The following is a 25,093-nucleotide window of genomic DNA, read 5'->3' on the forward strand; positions in this document are numbered from 1 at the left end:
GTGTGGTTTAGCAAATAAAATTGGATTACACTTAAATAGAGAACAGAATGATTCATTATCCTACATTATCCTCGAGACAAGAACCGCAAAAGTAGTAATCTAATTTTATTTGCTAAACCACAGTCATATCCGCCGTAATATACGTATAAAATTACATTGAAAACCTTGTTTGGGACAGCCAGCATGCGCACGGGCCGGTAAACGGAATAGCGAGTGGCCGTTCTTCAGGGTGAGTTTTGTGCAGTAAACATAATTATAGCTAGCATTCCGTGCCAAGCCAAATGGCCGGTATATCGAGGTGGCCGTACTTCAGAGAGCCGGAATAGCGAGAGTCTACTGTACACAGCAGAACAAAATTGCAGTGTGTTATTATAGCGTATAGCATATCAAATTGCTTAACTGTATATATGCATAGAAAGGTCAACGCAATGAGCTATTCCGTATAATTATGGCAGTAGTCTATGGCCTACAAGTTACTATACACCCTAGAGTACTGAAGTGCTAACCCTCGGCTGTTGACAAGAGAATGGAGTGTTCTGGTGTAATCTAATTCAGTAGCTTTGGTATACTCAGGGGCGGATCCAGAGGGGGTTCTTTGGGTTCAATTGAACCCCCAGATAGAAGTGAGTGGGAGGCTCAAGCAACTAGTTAGCAAGTCGTTTATTTCTTACTAGCTTTCACGTGCACTTCTCACTAACCTTTCGTCCTTGTTAGTCCTGCGAAGCTTTGTCTGTGCAGTTTCAGTGACTATTAAGGCTGAAAAGTCTCCAGCGTAGCGCATGCAGATTGCTTATGAAAAGTGATGACATTTTTTTTAGGAAAAAGTTCGGTGTCTTGATGTGCATGCTCACTGTTTCGAAGAAGTGACGACCTTTTTTTTAGGTAAAATAACAGTTCTTGACCTGCTCAGGGTCCTGGAACCCCCCTTTTCAAGAATTCTAGATCCGCCACTGATACTGTACAACAGAACAAAATTGCAGTGTGTTTGGACGCTATTATAGCTTATAGCATATTGTACTATGGTTGCACCAAAGATCAAAGGCTTCAGTTGTAGTTTATACTACTTATACAACCTGTCTGACCACAGCCATGGTATATGGCTGTTATACCCGTGGCTTGTGGTCAAACTAGTATATCGATGCTTAACTGTGTGCATAGAAAGGTCAACGCAATGAGCTATTCCCTATAATTAAGACAGTACCATAAAGGTCGCGTGTAGAGTTCGTGCAAGTTCAAGCTATTCCCCGAAAATTAAATGCGTGAAAACGTTCCTAACAATCATTTCGCAAAATTTGACTCAACATACTCATCCCAAACCTTCGTCTGGGATGGCCATTTATACCCACTATACGGCACTATAATTATATACGATACGAAGAGCAAGCCACAAGTATTGTTTATAGTTGTTAAGTGCCATCAACACGATTAAACGTATTCTGACTTGTTCAGTTTACTATATATACACCCTCGAGCACTGAAGTGCTAACCCTCGGCTGTTGACAGGAGAATGGAGTGCATATAGCAACCACACAATCAATAGTGTTTGAATTAACAGTAACAAAGCCAAACCAACTCAGTAGATCAATTATTATAGCAAACATATACAATAATAAAGAGCCCGGTAAAGGATCACTTTAGCTACATGTATAGATCTACCTCGAATAAAAGTCGCGTGTGGAGCAGCTTGTGCAAGTTCAAGCTATTCCGCGAAACTTAAATGAGCGAAAACTATTATAACGGTCATTTCGCGAAATTTCATATACCCTCAAACTATACCCACTATAATTATATAAGCCATGCACACAACACACCATGACAGTGCATAAGCTATACGGTACGGTATGAAGAGCAAGCCACAAGTATTTTTACAGAGGTATAAATAACAGTCGGACCATCGGTCAATTTCTGAGCAATTATCTGACCATTAACTACTTGCTCAGTCATAGTGTCCTAGCATGCAAAGATTGAAGGCCAAAAGTAATTAGGGTTAGGGTAAAATGTAACATGGAAGAGACAGTATGACTTGTGTAACCATGACAACGTATCTAAGTACCCTAACCCTCCATTATCAACTTCCCCTGATCATGAACTGTACTTCATTCACATGAATATTGTATTGCATGTACTAACTTACCATTGATATCAACATTGCACTCTGTGATGAGGTACTTGATAGTGTCCAGGTGCCCCCTACTGACTGCCCCTCCCAGTGGAGTTAGTCCATCACCGCCCACAGCTCCTATAGTGGTGAGTGAGGGAGCATTGACACGTACATAGTTTACTAAGTCAGAGTCAATTGTTTTCAAATTCAACTATTCAATAGCTGCGTATGCACTAGACACGTTTAAACTTGGTACATGCATGCATGGGGATAATTCCGGGGATAATTCCAGGGATGAAACATGTCACTATCCCCAGATTAGAATGAACATTACCACAATAGTATAGAGTCATATGGCTGCGTAGCAACCACAAGAACGTTGTCAGTTAAAAACCACGTAGAGGTCAGGGTACAACAACCGTTTGTTCTCAAATCACAAATCACGTGTGTGTGTGTGTGTGTGTGTGTGCATGCGTGCGTGCGTGTGTGACTAACAATGGCAGTCAAACCCACTAGACTATATAGTACATATCAGTGAGGTCACTAAACCAGACACGATATGAACGTGTATTTGTGTTTAGGGTATTAAAAGATCATAATTATTATAATAGCAGGGCTTGTAGCTGCAGGAGCAAAAGAGAGGAAGGAGGCCGAATACACCAGCCTTGGTTCATGCACTGCACTGCTTCACCCCACTAGCCATAGAGACTACTGGTGTTCTAGGGCCTAAGTCTAAGACATTTGTTAAGGAATTAGGTGGGCGTGTTGCACGTGTCACGGGAGATCAGAAGTCCTCCCATTACTTACTGCAAAGGCGCTCGGTCGCAGTACAGCGTGGAAATGCGGCCTCAGTGATGGGCACAATGGACTCGCAGACCCTCTCCCTCGAAACATTGGAACTTTGAATTACTACATTATTTGTTGTTGTATGAATTACACCTGGTCTGTACATGTATACGTATACTATTTCTACTAGTATAAAAAAACTAATTATAATAATTATTATCCCACATATAAAAGCGACTAACTAATTAAACAAACAGGAAACATAATTATTCATGAACATTTCTAGCAATATTGAGTGTTTTGACATAAGCACATGTACATGCACTATGTACGTTAGTTCAGCTATGAATTGGAGATAATACGGCCTTAAAGTGTTACATGACACACACACTGACTTACCTAGGTCACACTGTCCAGTTGCCATCAGTAACTGGACACACTTCAGGTGTCCATAGTAGCAGGCCTCGTGCAAAGGAGTGTTTTTACCAGTATCCTGTACAATGACATCGATGCCATCTTGCTGTGTGAGTATCTTCACTACATCAGGGCGGTTGTTCCTGCATGCCGTATGGAGAGCGGTCCGTCCAAATAATTCAATATTCCTCCAGTTGACAGGAGCTCCTTTAGCCAGCAGCCTCTCCACCTTGTCCACACGACCGTCACGGGAAGCCCAATAGAGTTGCTGACCCAGATCATCACTACAGTGTATTGTGGGAGGAGGTAAACAATGAAGGGCAGAAATTATCATTATTATGTACCTACAAATGACAATGAGTAATCTCAGTCTCCAATTAGTGGACTCTTAGGTGGTGAGGAGTGAGTGGGTGTATTATAGAGGATGTGACTGTATTGACCACAATCTTAGGAGCTAGCCTTCACTTGCTAGCTATACCTAGTTGGGCGGAGTCCAACCAACGCTGCGCTCTGGGTTGGGTATCAGTACACGTAGCAGTTTTGTTCCACCGGTACTTGAGACAGAGTATGAATATTGTTTAATCTTTAAGTGGCTGACAACCGCATGGCTCAGGGGTGCGATATAAAGAAATCAATTAACTATTTGGATGGCTATTCTAGCTGACTGGATCTAGCTATAGTTGTTTTGGAATTCAAGAAAGACCTCAGACTCTTAGAGAAAGTAGAAGAATACTCTAGCCTGTAATATAAGATTTAGTACAGGCAGAAATAAACTTTTTCATAATAGTTAGACATCTAGCACAAGGAGAGGTACAGCCAGCTATAAGACTACCCCAAGGCTTCTGAGAAGCTTTTCGAAGACCAAAGAAGGCATACACAACACAGGTTTTGTCCAAACTAATGATCTAATCTTATTGGTAGCACAACAAAACTTAAAACAAAGACAAGTCCTTTTAATTAATTAATACATACTGTTCAAGCTTCATTCATAGATGCTAAGATAGACTATGCTTCTTTTCTAGTAGCCTAGATATCCAGCAGGAGCTGTTTCTGCATTCTCCAGAGAAATACAGTGTCCCAGCTCGCCTTGTCAGCTAAATTGAGCTGTAAGGTTTCCCACTTGAACGCAGCAATCTGATTGGGCTGCAAATTTCTTGCAGTGGGAACAAAACTGCTACATGTACTGATACCCAACCATGAGCGAAGCGTTGGTTGGACTCCGCCCAACTAAGCTATACCCACATCTAGACACCAGAGGAGCCTGCAACTAATTAACCATCACTCATTTAGGTCACTCATTAGTTTCTGAGGTTGTCATCTAAATAAGTAATACAGTCATCTTTGCTTCTATAGCACGAGTTATACTATTATACAGTATAAACAATACATGTAGTGTTAGGAGTACATTATGGTCACAGTCATTATTGGAAAATAGAGTGTCTGGATTCATAGATAAGGAGTACTGTATTCATTGTGGCCTCTGAGATAATTATGGTCACCTCAATGTACACAGCCATTCCACCAAATGTTCACCACTTAGTAAACCACAGATAAGGAATTGGAAACGGAAGTCCCTCAAAATAATGTTCACCACTTAGTAAACAAAAGATTATAGAGTTAGAGAAGTTACATTGAATCTGCAATGGATCCTCGAAACTATTCGCGTTACTTATGAACGAGGCTGTTAAGCAATTAATTTTTGCCGTCCCTTAAATAAGAAAGTTGTGTTTCCTCGAGACATCATCTGTTTATAACACGCCTAGTCCGTCAGCCACATGTAGTACTTATAATGACTGACAACGTACACCCAGTAAAAAATATAAATTAGCTAGTAAAGTCATAAGTTCCCAAGGCTGTTTTAGAGTGTGCTAGTTATAACTACTACAATAGGTATAGACCTTGAATATAAGTAAGTTGCACGGACTAAGCAGCTATTTGTAGTTTATTATGCACTGTGTGTAGAAATAGGTATTGTTGTGGCTCCATTAAACCACAGCGTAGCGCGGATGATACTCGAGGGTACCTTCGTTTCCAACCCTCTCAATCTATGGTGTAACACAACAACTCATGATCAGAGTGTTCCAGGGTTCAATGAACTATTTGTTGTGTGGGTTCTAAGGAATAAGAATGGTATGCAGAAACATTAATTTTCTTACAGAGCAATTCTAATGCACCTATCAATGTGTCGCCCCACTACCCTCCTAGGGAGGGGTCAGGCTAACATGGAGGATTTGACCATAACTATACCCCAGGTCAAATTCCCCACATGCATGGGGGAGGATTCTTTGTTCAAATTCCCTAAATTCCCCAGTCACCACCAGTCACAGCCTCAAGCAGTTGTACAGTCTTTACTACGCAAGGCCAGGTCAAATCATATCAGTATGGGGCCAACATTTCAAGTCAAATTCCCCCGTATGTCCCGGGGGAGTGCATTAGGTGCATAATTTCTATTATTATTTCCCTAATCAGCAATCTCATAGTGTAGTGTGTGATTGAAGCTGTACATGTATACTGATGTATCTTTGTCAACCCTGAATACATACACAGACAGGCCACCAGATATTATGTACACCTTGTAGCTGTACAAGCTCACCTCCTTCTTGCCATTGTCCTGACCTTCCTGACCTGCCCTGGGGCGGCCAGGGACTATTTAGTAGCTGAAAGATAAGTGTAGCCCTGATCTGCAGAGTTACTTCAGCTCAATCACAGTCTAGTCTATTGTCGATGTCAGCTCAAAGTCTTTTGTCAAAGAGCTGACACACCCAGAAGCTTTGTTTACTTGAGTTACAAGATACGCCCTTTTTTAGCTTGATCTGTAATCAATAATGTTATTAATGATCTTTACCTACACCTAGCTAATATTATTTGCATCCCCTAAATAAAGTAAATTTGTAGGTCTTATCAAAAGAGTGTTATACATATTTACTGTATAATAATAATTATAGTGTATAATTTCCACCCACTACCAAAATAGTCATCATGATTATATCAAGAACTGCAATGAACAAACATGCATGAAAGAATAAAATAATGTATTACAAGGTTGTGGTATATACGTAGGTCACTAGTAGGCTAATAAATTAAAGTTAGTATGGGACCAGGTCACAGTCTTGAAGTCAAGCAGATTGTGTTCTTGTGTGTACATCTCATACAGTTGAAGGTGTAGCTTCACCACAAGGACACTAGTCTGCCTTGTGCCTGTGGGTGTGGTGTGGGTGTGTGTGTGTGTGTGTGTGTATGGGTATGGGTGTGTGGGTGTGTGTGTGGGTGATGTGGTGTGTGTGGGTGGGGTGTGTGTGGGGTGTGTGTGCATGTGTGACTAGGATTTTAGCTGTATATAATAGTACAATGTGGGTATAGCTACGTATACTAAAATCAATCATTGATTCCTCCATCAAAAGGCACATACATTCTTTAGCATGAAATTAGACGATTACCGTACGTATAATTATAGTGGGAAATGATTGTTGAAATGTAACTAGCTAAAAAAAAAGGTCAACTGTTACTTCAATACCCTATAGCTGTTAGTATGTAAAATTGCCAGCTATGGACCCCAACTAGTACCTGCATGAATGCAGGGGGGATATCCCCCCTGTATGACACTCTCTATATCCTTGCTCTTTCTTCAAAAAAATATAAAATTTAGGCCCAAAAGCAATAAACATACTCATGACCTCTGACCTCAGTATTTCAGATTACAGAGGTCATGCCCATGTAACTATGTACTGACCTCTTAATGATGCCATGACCCCGCAGTCTCAGGTCATTGTGAACAATCCCCTGACAGTGCAGGTAACAGAGAGCCTGCTGCAGTGACTGTGAGTCCGTGCTGTGAGGTGTGTGGGGGTGTGTGTGGAGTGGGTGGGGTGAAGTGTGGAGTGGGTGTATTGTGTGGGGTGTGTGGGTGTGTGGGTGTAGTGTGTGGGGTGTGTGGAGAGGACACATGCATGCACACATGAAGCTAAGAGGTCAGCAGGTCCACTGCTCACACCAACAAACACATTGCAGCCACCACACACACTATCACCTACACCAGGGAATACTATATAATTATATACAGTGGAGCATCAGAACCAAATTCTTGATTAACTGATTAACTGGATTACTTAAATTTTGCATAATTATGGGTTGCTGCTATGATGCAATATTGGGGCAGCTGCATGTTACACTACTATTAGCATAGCTGTGGTAAGCCAGAACCTTCCAAGTCTCCACAACCTCATAAGGATTCACTCGAATGGCACCTGAAGTCATAGGGACACGGATCACTACAGGTTAGCTATCAAAAATGTGCTTGTATTTTTAAGTGAAAATTGCATTCAATATTAAAATTCAAAGTGAAGATACAACACAACAAACACAATAAAAATTAATTCTACAGGACAACAATGACTAAGAGGCTTTTGTATACTAGAGAGGAGGTACTGCAGGATCTCCTGGATAGCAGTGACCATGATTCTGAGTCAACAAGCTATCATTGGGAACTGTACAAAGAAGTGCCTCTTATGCACACACACAGAGAAAGCTAAAAGCCAAACAGAATTGAATTGTAACAGGTGCATAGTGATTAGGATCAAATTGACCTAATTTCATAAGGAACATTTCATAAAGGAATTGTAGCCTTGGGAGTGCCTAAACATTGAGAACAGATAATAACACTACAAAAAGTGTCTGTTATGCACACACAGAAAGCCAAACAAAATTTAAATTGCAACAGGGAACAAAATAAATAATTTGTGGCCTCTGGGAATTCTAAATACATTATCACTGGGAATACATTGGGAACAAAAAAGCATATAGAATTGGAGGGTGCCTACTACAGACATTACATTGCAAGTAAAAACAATTATCTCACAGAAGCCTAAAACTACAACCACAATTGAAGTGACCTTTGGCATGCCTAAAACATGACCCTACTAAAAGGTTATAGTTGCACCATAATAACACACAACCAATGTCCTATGCCAGTGGCACAACACATGACAATAATAGAGAGAATCTGTACAGACTTTCCCCAGGTTATCAACAATCATTGAGAATAATACAAAAGCATGGATTGCAGGCCTAATACATTGGCATTGGGAACAGACAATGTAAAAATAATTATCTCACAGAAGCCAAAAAGTACAACCACAATTGAAGTGACCTTTGGAATGCCTAAAACATGACAATTATAACTTTACACAAGTATGAGGTAATAATGAGTTGCACACCATTATAATAACACAATGTCCTATAGGCCAGTGGCACAACACAGTACAGACAAGTTATAATTGGTTACTACACAACAATTGTAAATTTGCCTAAGCCACACACACACACACACACACACACACACACACACACACACACAAGCACAAGCACACGCACACACACACACACACACACACACTGCCTAAGCCACACACACACACACACACACACACACACACACACACACACACACACACACACAAGCACACGCACACGCACACACACACACACACACACGCACGCACACACACACACGCACGCACGCACGCACGCACACACACACACACACACACACACACACACACACACACTGCCTAAGCCACACACACACACACACACACACACACACACACACACACACTGCCTAAGCCACACACACACGCACACACACGCACGCACGCACGCGCACGCACGCACGCACGCACGCACGCACACACACACACACACACACACACACACACACACACACACACACACACACACACACACACACACACACACACACTGCCTAAGCCACGCACGCACGCACGCACGCACGCACGCACGCACGCACGCACGCACGCACGCACGCACGCACGCACGCACGCACGCACGCACGCACGCACGCACGCACGCACGCACGCACACACACACACACACACACACACACACACACACACACACACACACACCTGAAACAGTTCCCCCTGCCCTTGGACTCCCACCCTTCAAGACCATTCTCGAGAGGCCTTCATTCAATCTGTAGGCCCAGCTGTATCCATCTCAAGTTCTCCCTTAGACATATTCCAGCATTTCTTTACCACTGAAATAATGGATAACATAGTAGCCGAGACAAATTGATACGCTAGGCAAATGATGACCCCACTACAACATGATAAATGGACCCCACTCACGACTGCTGAGCTAAAGGCTTACATGGGATTCTGCATTTTCATGGGGATCATGAAACTCCCATCGATTGAAAATGATTGGAGGAGAGACGTGTAATTCTACTACTCACCAATTGCATCGAACATCTCACGCGATCGCTTTAGGGACATCCGACGATACCTCCATTTCACGGACAACACCACTCTCCCGACTCCAGGCACCCCAGGTAGCGATCGTTTGGCCAAAGTACGCCCCCTCTTCAATAAGATCAACGAGCGCTGTTCTGCTGCATACAACTTAGGCCGTGAAGTTGCAGTAGACGAGGCAATGATAAAGTTTCAGGGTAGATCTGCACTGAAACAGTACCTCCCAAATAAACCTGTGAAGAGAGGAATCAAGGTTTGGGTCCTAGCAGACGGGTACTTCCACATGCTACAAGTGTATACAGGGAGAGAAGCCACACCAGAGAAGCAACTGGGAGCACGAGTTGTGAAAGACCTCACAGCCTCGTTGAAGCACAAGCACCACCACGTCTATTTTGACAACTTTTTCACGTCTGTCAAACTGTTAGAAGACTTGGAGAAGGATGGCATTTATACTTGTGGTACAGCTCGCGCTGACCGCAGAGGCTTCCCCAAGGCTCTCAAGCAGCCAAAGCTGACAGAAAGTAATAAGCATAATTATTTTACCTTTTCAGGGGGGAATACATGACTCTCCAGAAAGAAAAAGGTGACGGTCTCAGCGACAATAGGGTTGTCCGTGTGATCTCCACAGCCTCTGACGCCACTTCGGTCATCTCTGTACAACGTACAGTCAAGACAGGCGAAAAAATCTCCGTCCCGTGCCCACAGAGCATCGAGGACTATAATCGCTTCATGGGGGGTGTCGACAGAGGGGATCAGCTCAGAGGGTACTACAGATGCCCTACAAAAGTCCATAAGTTTTATATGTACATTTACTTCTTCCTAAAGGATATTTGCATTACGAACAGCTACATATTATATCGACAGTATTCACCCACCAACGCACTGAAAACCCTCCTCTCATTTCGTCACGAGTTGGCCAAGAAGCTAATTGGCGACTGCTCCAAAAAAAGCAAGACACCCTTGAAATCGGTAGGAATAGCTCACTTCCCTCTTCACCACCATGGATGTACGTAGAGGTCGTTGCCATCTGTGTTATCAGAAAAAAAAAAGGAAGGACACAGCATGGTTTTGCCTACAGTGCGAGAAGTGGTTTTGCCACACTGGCAACCCCTCATCTGACTGTTTTATGCTATGGCATAAGAACATGTAACTAGTTGTATAAAGCGTCAACTCCTATGAGTTTCTATCCTGCCTGTTGAACATGAGTAGAAATACTTAGTACTGACTGTAACACTTAACCAGTGTACATTTACTACTTTACAAGCTATGTATATGTAGAGTAAGCGTACTAGCAGTTTAATACACAGCCACAAAGCTTACCTATGAAGTGCTGTGGCCGTCCGTTCCAAACCAGGAGATCCCGACAGAGAATGCTAGGCAGTTGCCTAAAAGTTAGTTGCATCTTTCTTTGCACGAGGCGAATGCTGAACAAGATAAATAATTGAATATCTAACCGTGTAGACTACACTATAAAAACAGGCTGTAACCTTACTTAGCTACTATTAAAGCATACTCTGCACACTCTGAGGCATCTAAGTAGGTATCTAAGTATAGTACATTAGCTAAAAAGGCTTATAAAGGCTTCACTAGCTACAAGTACGATCGTTTTACGCACAAAAAGCTTACCTCTGAATTAATCCTTCGCTGTGGCATTGGCTGGTAGACTGTTCCATTGGAAACCAGGAGATCCTGACAGAGTAACTGCTGTAGACTAGTTTGCTAGGAAGTTACCTAAAGAACACGGTTATAGTTTCGAAGTTATGCATCTTTCTTTGCCAGAGGCGAATGCTGAACAAAAAGATAAAATTGAATATCTAACCGTGTACTAGACTACACTCTAATAAAGGGTCTGTAAACTTATTTAGCTACTACTAAACTATACTCTCCACACTCTGAGGCATCTAAGTAGGTATCTAAGCATAGTATATCAGCTAAGAAGGCTTATAAACGCTGCACAAGCTACAAGTACGATCGTTATACACACAAAATCTTACCTCTAAAAGGATCCTTCGCTGTGGCCTTAGCTGGTTGACAATTCCATTGGAGTCCAGGAGATCCTGATAGAGTAGCTACTGTAGACTAGCTAGCTGCAAAGTTGCCCAAAGAAAACTGCTACGGTTTCGAAGCTACGCACCTTTTTTTGCTAAGGGCTGAAAACTGGAAGTACTTGTAAAAATGGTTCCGCGGTGGGCGGTACTACATATGAAATCATAACCGCGGCTATTCGGATAAAGCCTCCATACACACAACAAGTTATTAGTTTTAAGAGTGACAGACTTTTAATGCTCAAATAAAAGCGAGTAAAGTGACCTTACACACTGACCTTAGAGCTACACGGGACCTTTATTAGACTATGTATGGAAACAGAGAGATAGAGGATAAGCTACTGTGAGACTTTTTATACAAATTCATGACTTGAAAAAAAGTTGTTCTAGGAAGTACTGAATGCAGTGTACTGAGATTGTGTCACCATAGCAACAGAGAGAGGGTTATATAGTGACAGGGCTCACCAAGGAGACAGGTTTGACAGACGTTCTTGAGTTGGGCACATGATTGGCAGACCTCTGTTCTCTTGTAGCGCATTTTAGCACCAGGACACCATCGGAACACAGTGTAGGGCCGGGCACAGATCTGAGGGGACACTCTGGGTGACAATGACCTCATTACAATGACACTTTATTATTTTTAATGACGCCTAAATTAAACTTTCACGGTGAATGAATGTGAAAGTGAAAAAAAATTGATACTATTACTATAGTTAATAAATATTTCGGGCACTTCCAAAATTGGCTAGCGTAGATGTGAGAAAAGGATAAATTTAAAGGAAATGAAGAACCTCTAATATCTAGGGCGAGTTGGTGACTTCCCAACTTGATTGTGTACTTGACAATAGTACTGTATGAAACGAAATAAAGGAAGTCCCCCAAGAGGGAATCGAACCCACGCCTTATTTACATGTATCATGTGTCTAACCACTAAGCCACTCCCAGTGGATTCTGTCCGTATTTCAAAAAACTTAGTGTATAAACGTATATAAGTATGTACACGTCATATTCGATATTACATGGGGCAAGTTGCTCAATTGATAGCGTCCCTATGTATACTTGCGTTTCCTCTCTCCAGTGCGTTTGGGTCTGTAACAACTGTGCCCCTTCTTGAGGAGGAGCTTAACACGGCAATTAGTGAGGACACCTTGCTTCATGGGAAGCCCTGCTTGTCATTGCCACCGCTGATACGAACCATATAGCCCTGTGTGTGTGTTTGTGTGTGTGTACGATCTTACAGAGCTGAAAAAACGGATTAGACCTCATAACATGCCCAAAGGTAGGGAGATCAGATCATGTGATTGGTCTAATCCCCACCTATCCCCGGTAGGGGGGCATTATAGTTTGACTAGTGCATTCAGTATGTACTACTGAGATAATTGTTTACGTACCTCTCCACTGTTGTCTGAAGTCCACAGGACGACCTTTGAACTTTGCAACAACCATACTTCTTGCCCGAGCCTTAGCCAGTTGTCATTCCTTCGTTCAAGGCGTTTCTTTCCGCTTCGTCTAGTCTGGGCATTTGAAATGCTGAGCTGGGTATCTGCTCCATAGTGTGTTCCTCAGTACGGCTAGACCAACACCACCTCACTCTTGCCCCGCTATACTCCACCCTCAAGAGTTTCTTGTGAGTCCCAGCTCGCTTGTGAGCTAGCTGACTGTCATTCCTTGTCCGTGGGTGAGAAGCCTGAGAGGGTTATGGTCGTCATACAGATTACTAACAAAACATGGAGAAAGCTGTTCCAGAGTTGTGATGATCTTTACCACACACACTCGAAAGCGATCGTGTGCCGATCGCTAGTAGCCCATGGCTAGCTCTATAGGAGCTTCCGCAAGGCTCGAAAATTGTTATACTCCAGTAAATAGCTAGTGGCAGTAGATAATGTGGCTATTCATGCATTAGAGTGTATGTATGCTATAAATAATTATTATAATTATGCATAATTATGTGACAGGCTCTGGGAAAACAGACCAATTGGAGCAGATATTGGTTGGTATTGAGCAATAGCCAGATTTATAGACTACAGTGTATAATCTCAAAATTTTTTTCTTGGCTAATAGTTATCTACAGTCTTTCTACTACCTCTCTGTAAAATCTGATGCTCTGAATCCGACTCTTTCCATCAAAGCGCTTTGTCTAAGCAGCCACCATTAATATATTATTATATACCTATAATTATAAAGTAACTATTAGCTAGATCAAACACTTTTTTTTTGTCGCTGTAGCTTAGCTAGCTTTTGCATGGTGTTTTCTCCGGCCAATCGTAGCAACTTTGAGGTCTATAGGGAGCAAGCAAGCAAGGGTTCGCACATTGCATGTGTGCATGGTGTAGTTTTTAAAAAATGAGCCTGTTAGACAATTACCATCAATTCATGATGGTTATTGTGTTTTAATGAGTAAGAAAGGCGTGTAATGAGCAAGGAGCTGGGAGACACCAGATACTTATAGGCTATTATAATGCAAAATTAATGATGTGCTGTACCCAACTGCAAAGATTGAGCCCCACCCCAAACTATAGAGTTGGAGCACAATCTTGTTTGTGAACTTTTTCAGTTCACATGCATGCATCATACTCTTCCAACATTATACTCTTCCAACATGCAAGATAATGTATTAAATCCATGGTCCTGGTTTTTCAATGGAGACCACATACATGTATGATGGTATTTCTATTAGTGTACCCAAATTGCAATAGTTCATGCACGTCGAGTCGTTTTTGGTATTGGAGCGGCTCATCCAACAATGCAACCTTATACTTCTTCATAAAATTATGTTTCTTGCATTTGTTTGTGCACTTTCTTCTTCACAGGTGTACGATCATACAGATCTATACAGTATATAGTATAATTATAATAATTATATATAATTATAGGTGCATGGCATTGCCACCTTTGTAAAAAGAAAGTTGCTACGTACATGCAGCTGTAGTGAATTTGTATTTCGGATTTTCCACTATTGCAGTTTTTATGAAAACTCTTTGGAAAGTCAAGTATATAGATTCGACAGCGTGTTCAAAGCAGTACAAATTAAAACCAGAGAAAAGTAAAGTTCACAGTTTTCTTACGTGCAAATGATTATCATAATTATAATAATTATTATTCCCTCAATATTAATGCAAGTACCATATAATATTATTATATAGGTGGATTTTAGTCCCCGGCCGGTACACACGCACACATTCAATTTTACCGTACTTCCTGATTTACAACACAGCAGTTGTGGAATAATTATGCACTCCCCCCCCCCCCAACACACCCTCCTGTATAGCACCTTCTGATCAACCACTGCAATGGTTTCAAGCAATTATAAGCCATTATAGGATGAGATATGTATACCAGAATTGAGGAGAGTCAATCCATAATTATAATTATAGTATCATGCTGTACGTAAGCTCATTATCATAATATATGATATAGATTTTTGTATTCATCGTTTCATTTGCCAAGAAATCACTTTTTTATTACTCAAAATTGTTTTATAAAATTGTATATAAAAATTACATGATGCTAATTAGTTTTAAAACTGTGATAGTAAATCAGAATTATTTATACTAGTTATTACAAAAACTAGAAGGTGCATGTGAACATGATTAACCTGACCAACAGAGACTATACTAGTGTTGAGTGTCCATATTGTGGAACTCTGTCGACAATGTACTGACACACCCTAACAGCCACGTCTCCTCTCTTAAGATCCAGTAAGATGATCAACAGAGCTCGGAACGTGGCAACAAGAGGGTTGGGGGCACGCCACAGCTTCAAAGCTTTCGCCATTGCAGTTTGAATGTCTCGTTTGACAGCTAGATCATGAATGTCAGTTTGTTGGCCGGGAGTCAAGCGTAACTGGTCGAGATAGTTGTCTAGATTATCGAAGCAGCCGGCTAGGATATGAATGTCGTGTTCTATGACCTCAGTGTCCAGCTGTGCGTCACTGACTCCAGTCCTCCTCTTTAGAGCAGCCAGTGTTAGACCACTCACTACTGATTCATCTGTGTATGTGTGTGTGTGTGTAGGGGGGAAATAACTACATCAAAGAACGACTATATTATGCATGTGGACTCACATTATTATGATTAGCAACTCAATGACATGCGCTGACAATACACACAATGCGTACGATTAGACCTATACCTATCTAAAAGTAAAATAATACACAATTGCAACATGGTATATGTTGTCATGATCAGCTGTTGCTGTGTATGAGCATGCAATATAACCTGTGGTTCGAGTGACTTCCTCTCTGACTTGAGTCCCCTCACTCACTGACCAGTCCTCAATGGTTAGAGCTGCTCCAGCCACCACAGGGAGAGAGGCTGGGTGTATAATAATATACCAAGAGTGCAAAGTGAACACAGTATTTATTGTACAATTATAAGCAGATACCGTAGAAACAGGATTATTAGCGCATGCGCTCTTGGGGTCAATAGCAGAGCTCTATACGCTTATATTCGAGAATGCACCTATAAATAAATGCAGTCATTTCGAGCCCCACCTAGTAACCGGATGTCCCTGTGATCGCAAGCTGGCTAGAAATTGAGCAATCAAGGCAACCCTAACTGCTGGATCTATGTCATTATTATAATTATATGCTATTATGTTTTACTTTTATAGTTCATTTAAATTCATAATTGACCAGGAACTTGGAATAAAAAAACCTCATCCATGTCTCTCAACATGATCAGACAAGGTAACAGCCTGCCCAGAGAGTCCTTCGATCCATGCAGATGGACATCACCAGCTATATAGCTACCATGCACTGTACAAGCTAACTATAGCTCATAGATAGCTGAATCAATTCACTAACAACCTTCCCATAATTGGAAAAGCACTTCAATTCAAGTATAACAAAAATCCTGCAATTGAGCATGCGCTTAAAATAAAGATACGCTTATAGTCGAGTAATTTTCCACCTACTACACTTTGCCATGTAGTCTAGTGGGGTTTAACTGTCATAAATTGGCACCTCAGCTAGGGCTACAAGGGAAAATATAGCTCATAAATTGGCACCTCAAGCATATGCAGTAAAAATAAATTAATGGTGTTTTCGATGAATGAAAATGTCTTGCATGAGAAACAAAATGTCATAAATGAAAACATAGAAACAGAGGGTGTAGTCTGTAGACTAGTTCATCAAAAATTCTGCTGTGTGCTTGAAGAAGGAGCTGCTTTAGAGACACTCTGGGAGAGGGCTAGGGCTCAGGCTGATCCTTGCTCACTAGCATTAGTACTGCACGCACTGCACTAGGCCTGTTCAGCTTCTGTATTTAAATAAAAAGAAGCCAGTTTAGTAATAATATAGGAGTGGCTATTTTAAGCGTACCTTTGCTTGCCTACTAGCCTGGCATAGCTGAAGAGAGCCGGTCTAGACACCGTCTAGAGCTAGCTGTGTTGTTTCTTCTGGCTGGTTGCTGCGCAGTAAGTGGAGGAAGGGGCTGACTAATTGAACAGAGAGGGGGAGTGGCTTGTACCGTTCGCTTTGAGGGAGGAGCTGGCTGCTCATATTCTGTCCAGGCTGCGCAAGGATTTGAGTGTGGACAGCAGCCCTGGTGTGAACGAGCTATCTTTTCCTAGTTGTCTTCTTGTTTGAACAGTGTTGCTATGTGGTAGTCATGCAGCTAAATGCATAGCAACCAGTCAGCCAATCAGATGGGACATATATCAATTAATGCACAGTGCCTCGGAGTTTATGACAGTAAACCACACCTCCCCCTCGGGCTTACGCCCTCGTAGTCGGGAGGTTTACTGTCATAAACCCCTCTACACTGTACATTAACTAATACATAATCCAGTTTCTACGGTACACACTTTAATTAGCACTACTATAATTACTCAATATGCATGTTAAAAACCGTATAGCTACATCCCTATACACCAAGTAACTTGTTCCAACACATTATATACATTTACTAAGACTGGCAGTATACGTATACCTGTGCTTGGACAGTTTACTGATGGTCTGGGGGCTGGTAGTAGATCATCACTAGTCTCCTTAGCAGCAACATCAGCCAGTTCCTATATATAGAGAGACCAAATCAACAAATCCAGTTACAGTAGGATCATCAAACACTTTCAACACAATACATTAGTAAAATCAAACGCAATCTATAGCAATCCTTTCAACTCACGAGAGGGTTTCGTCCAGCAAACACACTAAGTGGATCCAGAATTCTTCTCAGTGCTTCAACACTGGAATCTCCAGTGCTTTTCCAGACTTTTAGAACTTTATTGAGATTATTGCAGTCTTGAAATGCAGTGCTGGAATTCTCAGTAATAGCTGTGCGTACGATATCAGCCAGTCGAGGATTCTTATTCCAACAAGTTGCAAGGGCCGAGATGAATTGATCAGTCAATTCCTTGTGTGCTGGATTGAACAGATGCTGTAGAATATTCTCACCGAGATTAGCGTACACTTCAGCTTGGAGCAGATCACTCAATGGCATGTTTTCAACACCTTTAGCTGATACGACACACATTTCTTGGCCAATAATACTTTCAGCGAGGGATTTGAAATCAAAGACGTATGTATCTTCCAGAGGGTAGGTCACACTGTGAGGAGGAAAGAGGGCCTCCTCAGTGACTACAGTAGAGCATAACTCAGTGGAGGTGTCAACAACTTTCTTGATCACAGCAGAGCGCAGCTTGAGAAATTCCAGTGAGATATGGTGAGCTTGAATCAAAACAACGACCTTCTTCTTGTCAATGACCTCCACTAGCACTTTGACACCATATGAAGTGCTCCAGCAAACACCAGTCGTCCAGACCGAGCATTTACGCTGTAGAGAGGGGACGTCAGGATCAATTACTGGAGCCAGCTTCAATGAAAGAGATATTCGAAGTAATAGGACGTGTAGAAATCGAGCGTCCAGAAACTGGTTTTTGTGAGAGCACGACATAACCCAACCAAAATGATAAGCGAGGTCATCGCGATGCTTGAACACTTTCGTGCCAACTTTTAACCGGATGAGGGCAGGACAGAAGAGATACTTCTCGTCAGGTGATACGGATTCACCAGAGTCTGTTCGATGCTGTTTGATAAGACGTAGGACTTCAGGGTCTTCAATGGGCACAGCAAACTCGAGATTAACCAAAAATCCAGTGAGCATGTCAGTATCCAAGTTAGGCAAGTGAGCAGCCAGCTTGGACCAAGGTACAACACCAGTGCTCGTGGAGAGGTGACAGTGCTGATCAAAATCTTCTGGAGCAAATATGGTGCCATTGACTTTACCCAAGAGCTCTTCTTTCTTGAGGACAATGAAGCTCTTTTCTGGTGAGCTGGTGTTGTGTAGGAAGAGGATGTGACCTTTGTCATTGAGCTGAACACAGATTTCAACAAGACGAGGAATGGTTGTCGGAATGAATGGTACAACTTCTTTGTGCTTCTTAGAGAGAACTTGACTGGATTCCTCTTTTATTTGCTGCTGAACTTGCTCCAGTGATAACGCAATCTCATCCTTGCCAACAAGGTAAATCAGAAACATGTGTGCATTTAAAGAAACAGCCAATGTTGATCGAATGCTGGCGCAAGCAGGACCAACAGTAGCTCGCAATATCTTCATGCCACTAGAGTTGGAGTAGCGATTATCCATGGGAATGAACTTCAGCAGATCCAGGGTCGGATATCTCGAAACAGCTTGCAAAACAATCTCTTCTTTCTTGGCAATCTTCCGTTTATCGGTTAAGCAATCAGCATAGCTACCTACCACAATGAGTGGAGCTTTGCCCTCCATATTGGCACACTGGTTGGCAATGATGCCCAACCAATAGGAGGCAGAGTGAGTGGTGAAGGTGTCATCTTTATGGAGTCCTAGGACTAGGACAATAATGGGCCGACATGCATCAACTGCTGACTTGATAATGGCAGCGTGACTGCTGTAGTAGACCTCTTGACCAGCAAAGTCGTAGACCAACACATCTCCAAAGACACGGCTCTTGAATAATCGAGGGATGATTCCGGCTGTTTTCTGGCTGACTCCATCGACTTCTTTAGGAGAGACGAAGATGTTGACTAGAGATGTGAGTGCAGTTGGCTCGTGCTCCATTGCTTCAATGAGAGTGCTCTTTCCTTCTCCACCGTGACCGATAACAAGTATCTTCACTGGATTTTTCAGAGGATTCTTTGAAAACACTTTACCAAGAGCTTTGCGATGTTGGGAATACGCATTTTCAGCAGTAGCTCCGTGTTGCAGCAAGAGTAGAATAACGTCCTTGTTCCCTGCAAGAAAGAGTGGTGTGCGTCCATCGTCATCTTTGATATTGGGATTACAGCCAACAACGTCATTCAAAAGATATTCCACGATTTTGGTAACCCCATACTGGCAGGCAAGTAGAAGAACATCTGCAATGGATATGCATCAATAATCATTGAGCACCTAGCTGAAAGTACATGTATATGCAGTGCTCTATAATAATATTAACCTGATCATGATTCGTTTATACAAGTTTTGGTTGCTCGAAGATATCTCATAATTATACATTCACGTGTTGTGTAATGCATAATTATAGTGTAGGTAATTATGCCTCGAGGCGTAGCCGCACGAGGGATACGGTACTGACTGTGTGTGTGTGTGTCTGTGTGTGTATTCCAGCAGTAACTGCTCAACGGTTGCAATGCGACGAAAACTAACAGCTTCTATAGGCTTCTAGCCACGTTCTCTTGGATTTTGATTCGTGGATTAGCAAACTAAAGCTTCTTTCTCGAGTTATGGCTAGTTTGACTCACATTGAAGGCTGTTGCAGTCTCTTCAGAATCTTTCATAGCATCATCTGTCTGTACAAACTTTCTATTCAACATATGAGTTAGCCTTGCACTAAAGCGCTAGCTTTTTGTACTTAGCCTCGATCCCAGGCCGAGTTTTCGCTTTTATAACGGTTAGGCGAACAACTAGGCCTGGTACTAGTTGTCTGCGCATGTGTCAGTCGTTCGTCAGATTCTGACAAATGGATATTCTCGTTCACTTTCGTGACATTTATATTCGTGTACTATCGTGTACTAGAAGTCAGTTCCCGTTTTATCATTATTGGAATGGCTCTTAGCTGAAGCTTCTCTCTTCTCTGAAGCTTAGAAACATTATTCTGAAGACTGAACAACAAGGGAAGAGGTATAAAGCTTTGTCAAGCTTGTTAAGGTCAGATATTTTTGTGTGGGCCCTATGCTATCAAGTCTTGTTCATGTTTGGTATTAAAGATCTAGGTAGACTATAGTATCATCATTAATATGGTGGATCAAGTGAAGAGTGTGAGCTAGAGAACTTGGTGCTGCCATCATCAGCTCGTCGACAATGACACTAACCTGTTAATACGAGAAATTTAATATGTATAGATCTACATGTATTTTGAATGTCTACTTCTCTGTACAGGAGCAATGGCTACTATCCAGCTATCCCAACATTGTTCCTCTTGGCTATACTAACGGACGAGACTGGACAGTTTAAGGTAAGGGTTTAACCGTGTTTGGTTTCTTTAATAATTATTGTCCTATACTTACAGGACTGGAGTATGACCTGCTCGTTCGAGTGTTGCTGGGTAGCTCAGAGGCATCAAGAGAATCTACGTTTTCTCAAGCAAAGTTTAACTGAGTTACGAGTTGGGGCCTAGAATCAGAGAAGTCCAGCAGCCTGCTAAATCGTTGAAACGTAATTTGAAGGCATTCAATCATCTTGAAGTTGCCCTGGGTCACTGTAATCGTGCTGCAGCACAACTGGCAACTCCCCAGGCCCTTGTGAAGCAGCTCCCTATGTGCATCTTTTGTGTACTCACTCTGTGCATTTTCTGTGTACAAATTTCGATTATTGATTTATTAAATATCTTTGCCGACCACAAATACAATGAAAATTTGACGCATGCGCAGACAACTAGTACCAGGCCTAGTTGTTTGCCTAACCGTTATAAAAGCGAAAACTCGGCCTGGGATCGAGGCTACTACAATACTCAGAAAATATCTGTTAAAACAGCTAGCTAGCAGTAGCCATTATTTTTTGTGAAATTGATCTCTTTGGACACACCCTTTAATTATTCCTGTGGATGTAATGCGCATGCGCGCTCATTCCCCATGTGAGAAATAATATCCAAGATCCAGATCTAGATCCTCCTGGCAGAATCATCTTTGTCTTGAGGGCCTGGTAAGTCACAAAACACTATCATATAACAATATAGATAACAATATGCATGTACACAGATCTTTTCTTCTTAGATATTATATACACTGAACTGGATCCTGAAAGAATCAATTTTCTTCTTTCTTGAGGTCCTGGTAAGCCACATAATACAATAAATAATAACAACAATAGATGCATATAAATAAGTATTTTCTTCTCAGTGACTTTATATAGATAAGCTACCTTTAATATAAAATTCATTATAGAAACTAATATAACACTATAATACTTTTGAGCGAAAGCAAAAACATGGCGAGAGGCATTAGCACAGCGCCAGCTTGAACACTAGTTATAATTGTATTGTGATTTACTTATTATTGTCTTGCGTCATCTCTACGATGTACATCAAAGAAATTGCGAGTACTACAAAATAATGACAGAACTCACTGAGCCGTGACCACAAGGGCAATAATGAATACGTAAAGCCAAGCGTCGTGCTACCTACGCCCATAATTATTATTAAGATTTAATTACAGTAACGTTAACCATAGAAATCACACATTGACAAGTTATAATGTCATGAAATTCAACATGTACAGTGCATCCAGCAGAGAGTAGATTACTGGCTGCACTTAAATGTTGATATCTTTTGATTAGAAATGGTGCTGATACCATTGAATGAATAAGCTATATAATTATACACCATATCCCAAAAAATTAGAATGACGCTTTAATCAACCACAAACTTAATTAAGAGTGGGCGTACAGTTATTGTAGCCCACTTATGTGGTTGAAGCGTGATTGGTTTGTGGTTAGCAGCTGCTGATGTCATCAAAACAGTAGAAAATAGTAAAATTTGTAGTTTTTCAGTGTTATTACAACAATGGAATAAGCATAGAGGATGTTCTTGGTATCAAAACGTAGCCCATTAATTTTATCTGTAAACTTATTACAGAAATTTGAAAGCTATAAGCTATTAATTTTTCACTCTAACCAAAAGTATACCTAAAAATCAGTAAATCATGAATTATATAGACACTGTGAACATATATAAGACCCATGAAGAATAGCCAGGATACCTAAACCATTCAACATGCAACTATCTTATGAAGTCCGAGACCTTAGCTGTTTAAGGTTAGTGTTTTATTACTCTAACCGATTACCCACTAGTACTATAAAAATTTGCTGTTGTTCTTATTAATCCCCAACCCACCACCTCATGTTTTCATGGAAAGTTTTTGGGATATGTTGTAGCTTATTCATTCACCTACACAATGGTATCAGCACCATTTCTGAAAGGTTCAAATCAAAAGATATCAACATTTAAGTACAGCCACTCACACAAATGTTGTAATCTACTCTCTAAGCTGGATGCAATAACAATAGAGATAAAATAATTGTTCCTTTTTCCATACTGTATATTGGGAGATGTCTGAAACACATTCACATGAATTGAATAAAGCAGATCCAAGGTTCTAAATCAGTTTTATTGTAGCTGTTGCTTCTGTGAGCTGTTTATAGGAAGGAGCTCTATATATAGCTGTCTCACAGCATAATTAAACTTTGTAGCCAGTCAGAGAGCCATGCAGAACACACGAGCCATGGAGAGAATCAGAGCACAACAATCAGAGAGCCACAAACAGGGCCAGGGGGAGCAGACCTTTCAACATGACAGTTAACCTTTCCCAGCTCAAAATACAGACACCTTTTTCTTAAAAAATCCGTATCTTATGAAATCACTTGTATAACTAGTACCCAGACTCCAGCTATCTTGACACTATAGAGAGCATCGATGGAACACTAACAGCTGAACAGTTTGAGAGAGAACTCAGAACCCACTAATGTTATAGAAGATCGACTAAAGATTCCAACGTTCGGTCACAAAATTATTGACCGGGCAGAATTATCACGTGGCTTGTGTTCAATAAGATAAAAAAACAGAAATGTCATGAAAAAAACAGATATCACGTGATTGATTGAAATAGCGTGATAAAACCAGCTCAGGTATATTAACCCTTTCCCCGCTTTAGCCGACTATAGTCGGCATGGCTACTGATAAATTAAAAAAAATCATTGTGCACCCTGTGTTGGAGCTATGCGCACACTGCAGGTACCAGCACATGCGCATTGAGCTGCTCTTCCACGTGGCATTTTTAATATTTTGCTTCAAGGTACGGTTCGATCAGAATCATCGAAAGAAAAGTGACCGTTTTATAATTGCTACAAGATCTTTGTAGTACAACCTCAGGGAGGTTCTAGGGAAGCTAGAGAGTGAGAATATCGATGCCTATGGCCTTGTAGAGTGAGAGGACAGTGACTGGGATCATAGCTAGGTAGGAAGCTTCCTTTCAGAGGTCAAGCTAAAAAGAAAGAGCCTGAGAATCCTGAGGAAGACGCACTTGAGGTGGACCATCTTCCTGAACCTGGTAAGTCACTATAGAGTAGCATTTGTAGTCTTGATAGCTTCACTATAGGTTTGTTTAGGCTAGTTAGTACAACAGTGGACATCATGAGCCACCATTAAACTTGTAAACCTGTGTGTAGGTGAAGAAAATATTTCCCGGGAAAAGGGCGTCTGCCGATAGAACCTCAAATACAAGTTTCTGCAGATCCTGATTGAGTCCTGAGTCAGCCATGTCACCGTGAGAACATTCTGAACACTTATATCATGTGTTCAGTCACTTCGTAACATCACACAATATTGTTTGTGTACATAATTATGAATTTTTGTTAACAATTGTTATTTGTGGGGTGGTGGTTGGTTGCTAGGCAACAATGATGATTCCATGAATGCGACAGGTCTGGTTCTACCTGTGGAACTTTGTTACAAGTGTTTTTAATATACGGTTCATGAGTTATAAATTTTTTAAACAAAATATGCGAATATTCACTTTTAATTAAAGCAGGGAAAGGGTTAAGGACTGGGACCTTCAATTATTGCTGAATCAGCTAAAACGCAGCCACGCCCACGATTTTTAATATGTTTTGTGTGTAAAAATTTTGTGCAGCTACTGATCTTTTTTAGTTCTAAAAACGGTGTTCTAAACCTTCCTTTTAGCTCTTAATTCTTAGTGTAGTAGGTAGTTCAAAGGCTTAAGCAGACATATCCGCTGGGAGAAAGCATCATGTTCTATTTAGAGTAAGTTATTAGCCTATAAAAATAAAAATGTCACTTATTGTCAGCTGTAAGACTAAGTTTTGTGCAAAATCTCACCTTTGGCCAAAGAAGTGGCTCTCTCCCAGCAGATATGTCTGCTTAAGCCTTTGAACTACCTACTACACTAAGAATTAAGAGCTAAAAGGAAGGTTTAGAACACCGTTTTTAGAACTAAAAAAGATCAGTAGCTGCACAAAATTTTTACACACAAAACATATTAAAAATCG

At 41.2% G+C, this 25,093-nt stretch overlaps 2 protein-coding genes and 4 long non-coding RNA genes across 12 annotated transcripts in view; 3 read left to right on the forward strand and 3 right to left on the reverse strand.

Moving 5' to 3' along the window:
• The window catches only part of LOC135338597 (uncharacterized), a 119,531-nt gene that overhangs the window by 87,224 nt on the left and 7,214 nt on the right, over positions 1–25,093 (forward strand). The window lies entirely within an intron of this gene.
• Positions 1–25,093, reverse strand: part of LOC135338449 (uncharacterized) — an 86,590-nt gene that overhangs the window by 34,479 nt on the left and 27,018 nt on the right. For 3 of the 4 annotated variants that reach the window (XM_064534586.1, XM_064534585.1, XM_064534582.1), the window contains exons 1-3: positions 5,895–6,122; positions 3,287–3,585; positions 2,135–2,239 (exon numbers count right to left, since the gene is read on the reverse strand). In XM_064534586.1, coding sequence (XP_064390656.1) covers positions 2,135–2,239; positions 3,287–3,585; positions 5,895–5,908 — 418 coding nt within the window. In that variant the 5' untranslated portion in view covers positions 5,909–6,122. Of the gene's footprint in view, positions 1–2,134; positions 2,240–3,286; positions 3,586–5,894; positions 6,123–25,093 lie in introns of those variants that run through there. The other variant, XM_064534584.1, reaches the window with a different exon arrangement.
• LOC135338561 (uncharacterized) lies at positions 6,275–13,403 on the reverse strand. Of its 4 annotated transcripts, none has more exons than XR_010395579.1 (7): positions 13,007–13,403; positions 11,197–12,819; positions 10,891–10,994; positions 9,555–10,597; positions 9,226–9,356; positions 7,032–7,130; positions 6,275–6,499 (listed from the first exon to the last, which is right to left on the reverse strand). It is a non-coding gene; the product is annotated as an uncharacterized LOC135338561 (long non-coding RNA). The 4 variants fall into 4 exon arrangements; XR_010395581.1 differs by having other exon boundaries at positions 6,275–7,130; positions 9,555–10,348; positions 10,446–10,597; positions 13,007–13,402; XR_010395580.1 differs by having other exon boundaries at positions 6,275–7,130; positions 11,197–12,201; positions 12,635–12,819; positions 13,007–13,400.
• LOC135338917 (uncharacterized) lies at positions 15,123–20,109 on the reverse strand. Its single transcript, XM_064535009.1, has 5 exons — positions 20,088–20,109; positions 17,741–19,950; positions 17,546–17,627; positions 15,833–15,928; positions 15,123–15,604 (listed from the first exon to the last, which is right to left on the reverse strand). The coding sequence occupies exons 1-5, from the start codon at positions 20,107–20,109 to the stop codon at positions 15,225–15,227; spliced, it is 2,790 nt and encodes a 929-aa protein (XP_064391079.1). The 3' UTR covers positions 15,123–15,224.
• Positions 20,448–21,420, forward strand: LOC135338628 (uncharacterized). Its single transcript, XR_010395667.1, has 2 exons — positions 20,448–21,047; positions 21,102–21,420. It is a non-coding gene; the product is annotated as an uncharacterized LOC135338628 (long non-coding RNA).
• Positions 23,721–24,447, forward strand: LOC135338588 (uncharacterized). The gene is made up of 2 exons (XR_010395620.1): positions 23,721–24,135; positions 24,254–24,447. It is a non-coding gene; the product is annotated as an uncharacterized LOC135338588 (long non-coding RNA).

The sequence above is a fragment of the Halichondria panicea genome, chromosome 7 (genome assembly GCF_963675165.1).
Source record: "Halichondria panicea chromosome 7, odHalPani1.1, whole genome shotgun sequence".
In the NCBI taxonomy this organism is placed as follows: Eukaryota; Metazoa; Porifera; class Demospongiae; order Suberitida; family Halichondriidae; genus Halichondria; species Halichondria panicea.

Coding starts and splice junctions, on each gene's coding strand:
- LOC135338917 (XM_064535009.1), bottom strand. CDS start 20,109: ATGCATTACACAACACGTGAAT. Junction 17,628..17,740: donor TTGCTGGACGAAACCCTCTC/GTGAGTTGAAAG, acceptor CTCTATATATAG/GAACTGGCTGATGTTGCTGC. Junction 15,929..17,545: donor AGTAAACTGTCCAAGCACAG/GTATACGTATAC, acceptor TTATACACCCAG/CCTCTCTCCCTGTGGTGGCT.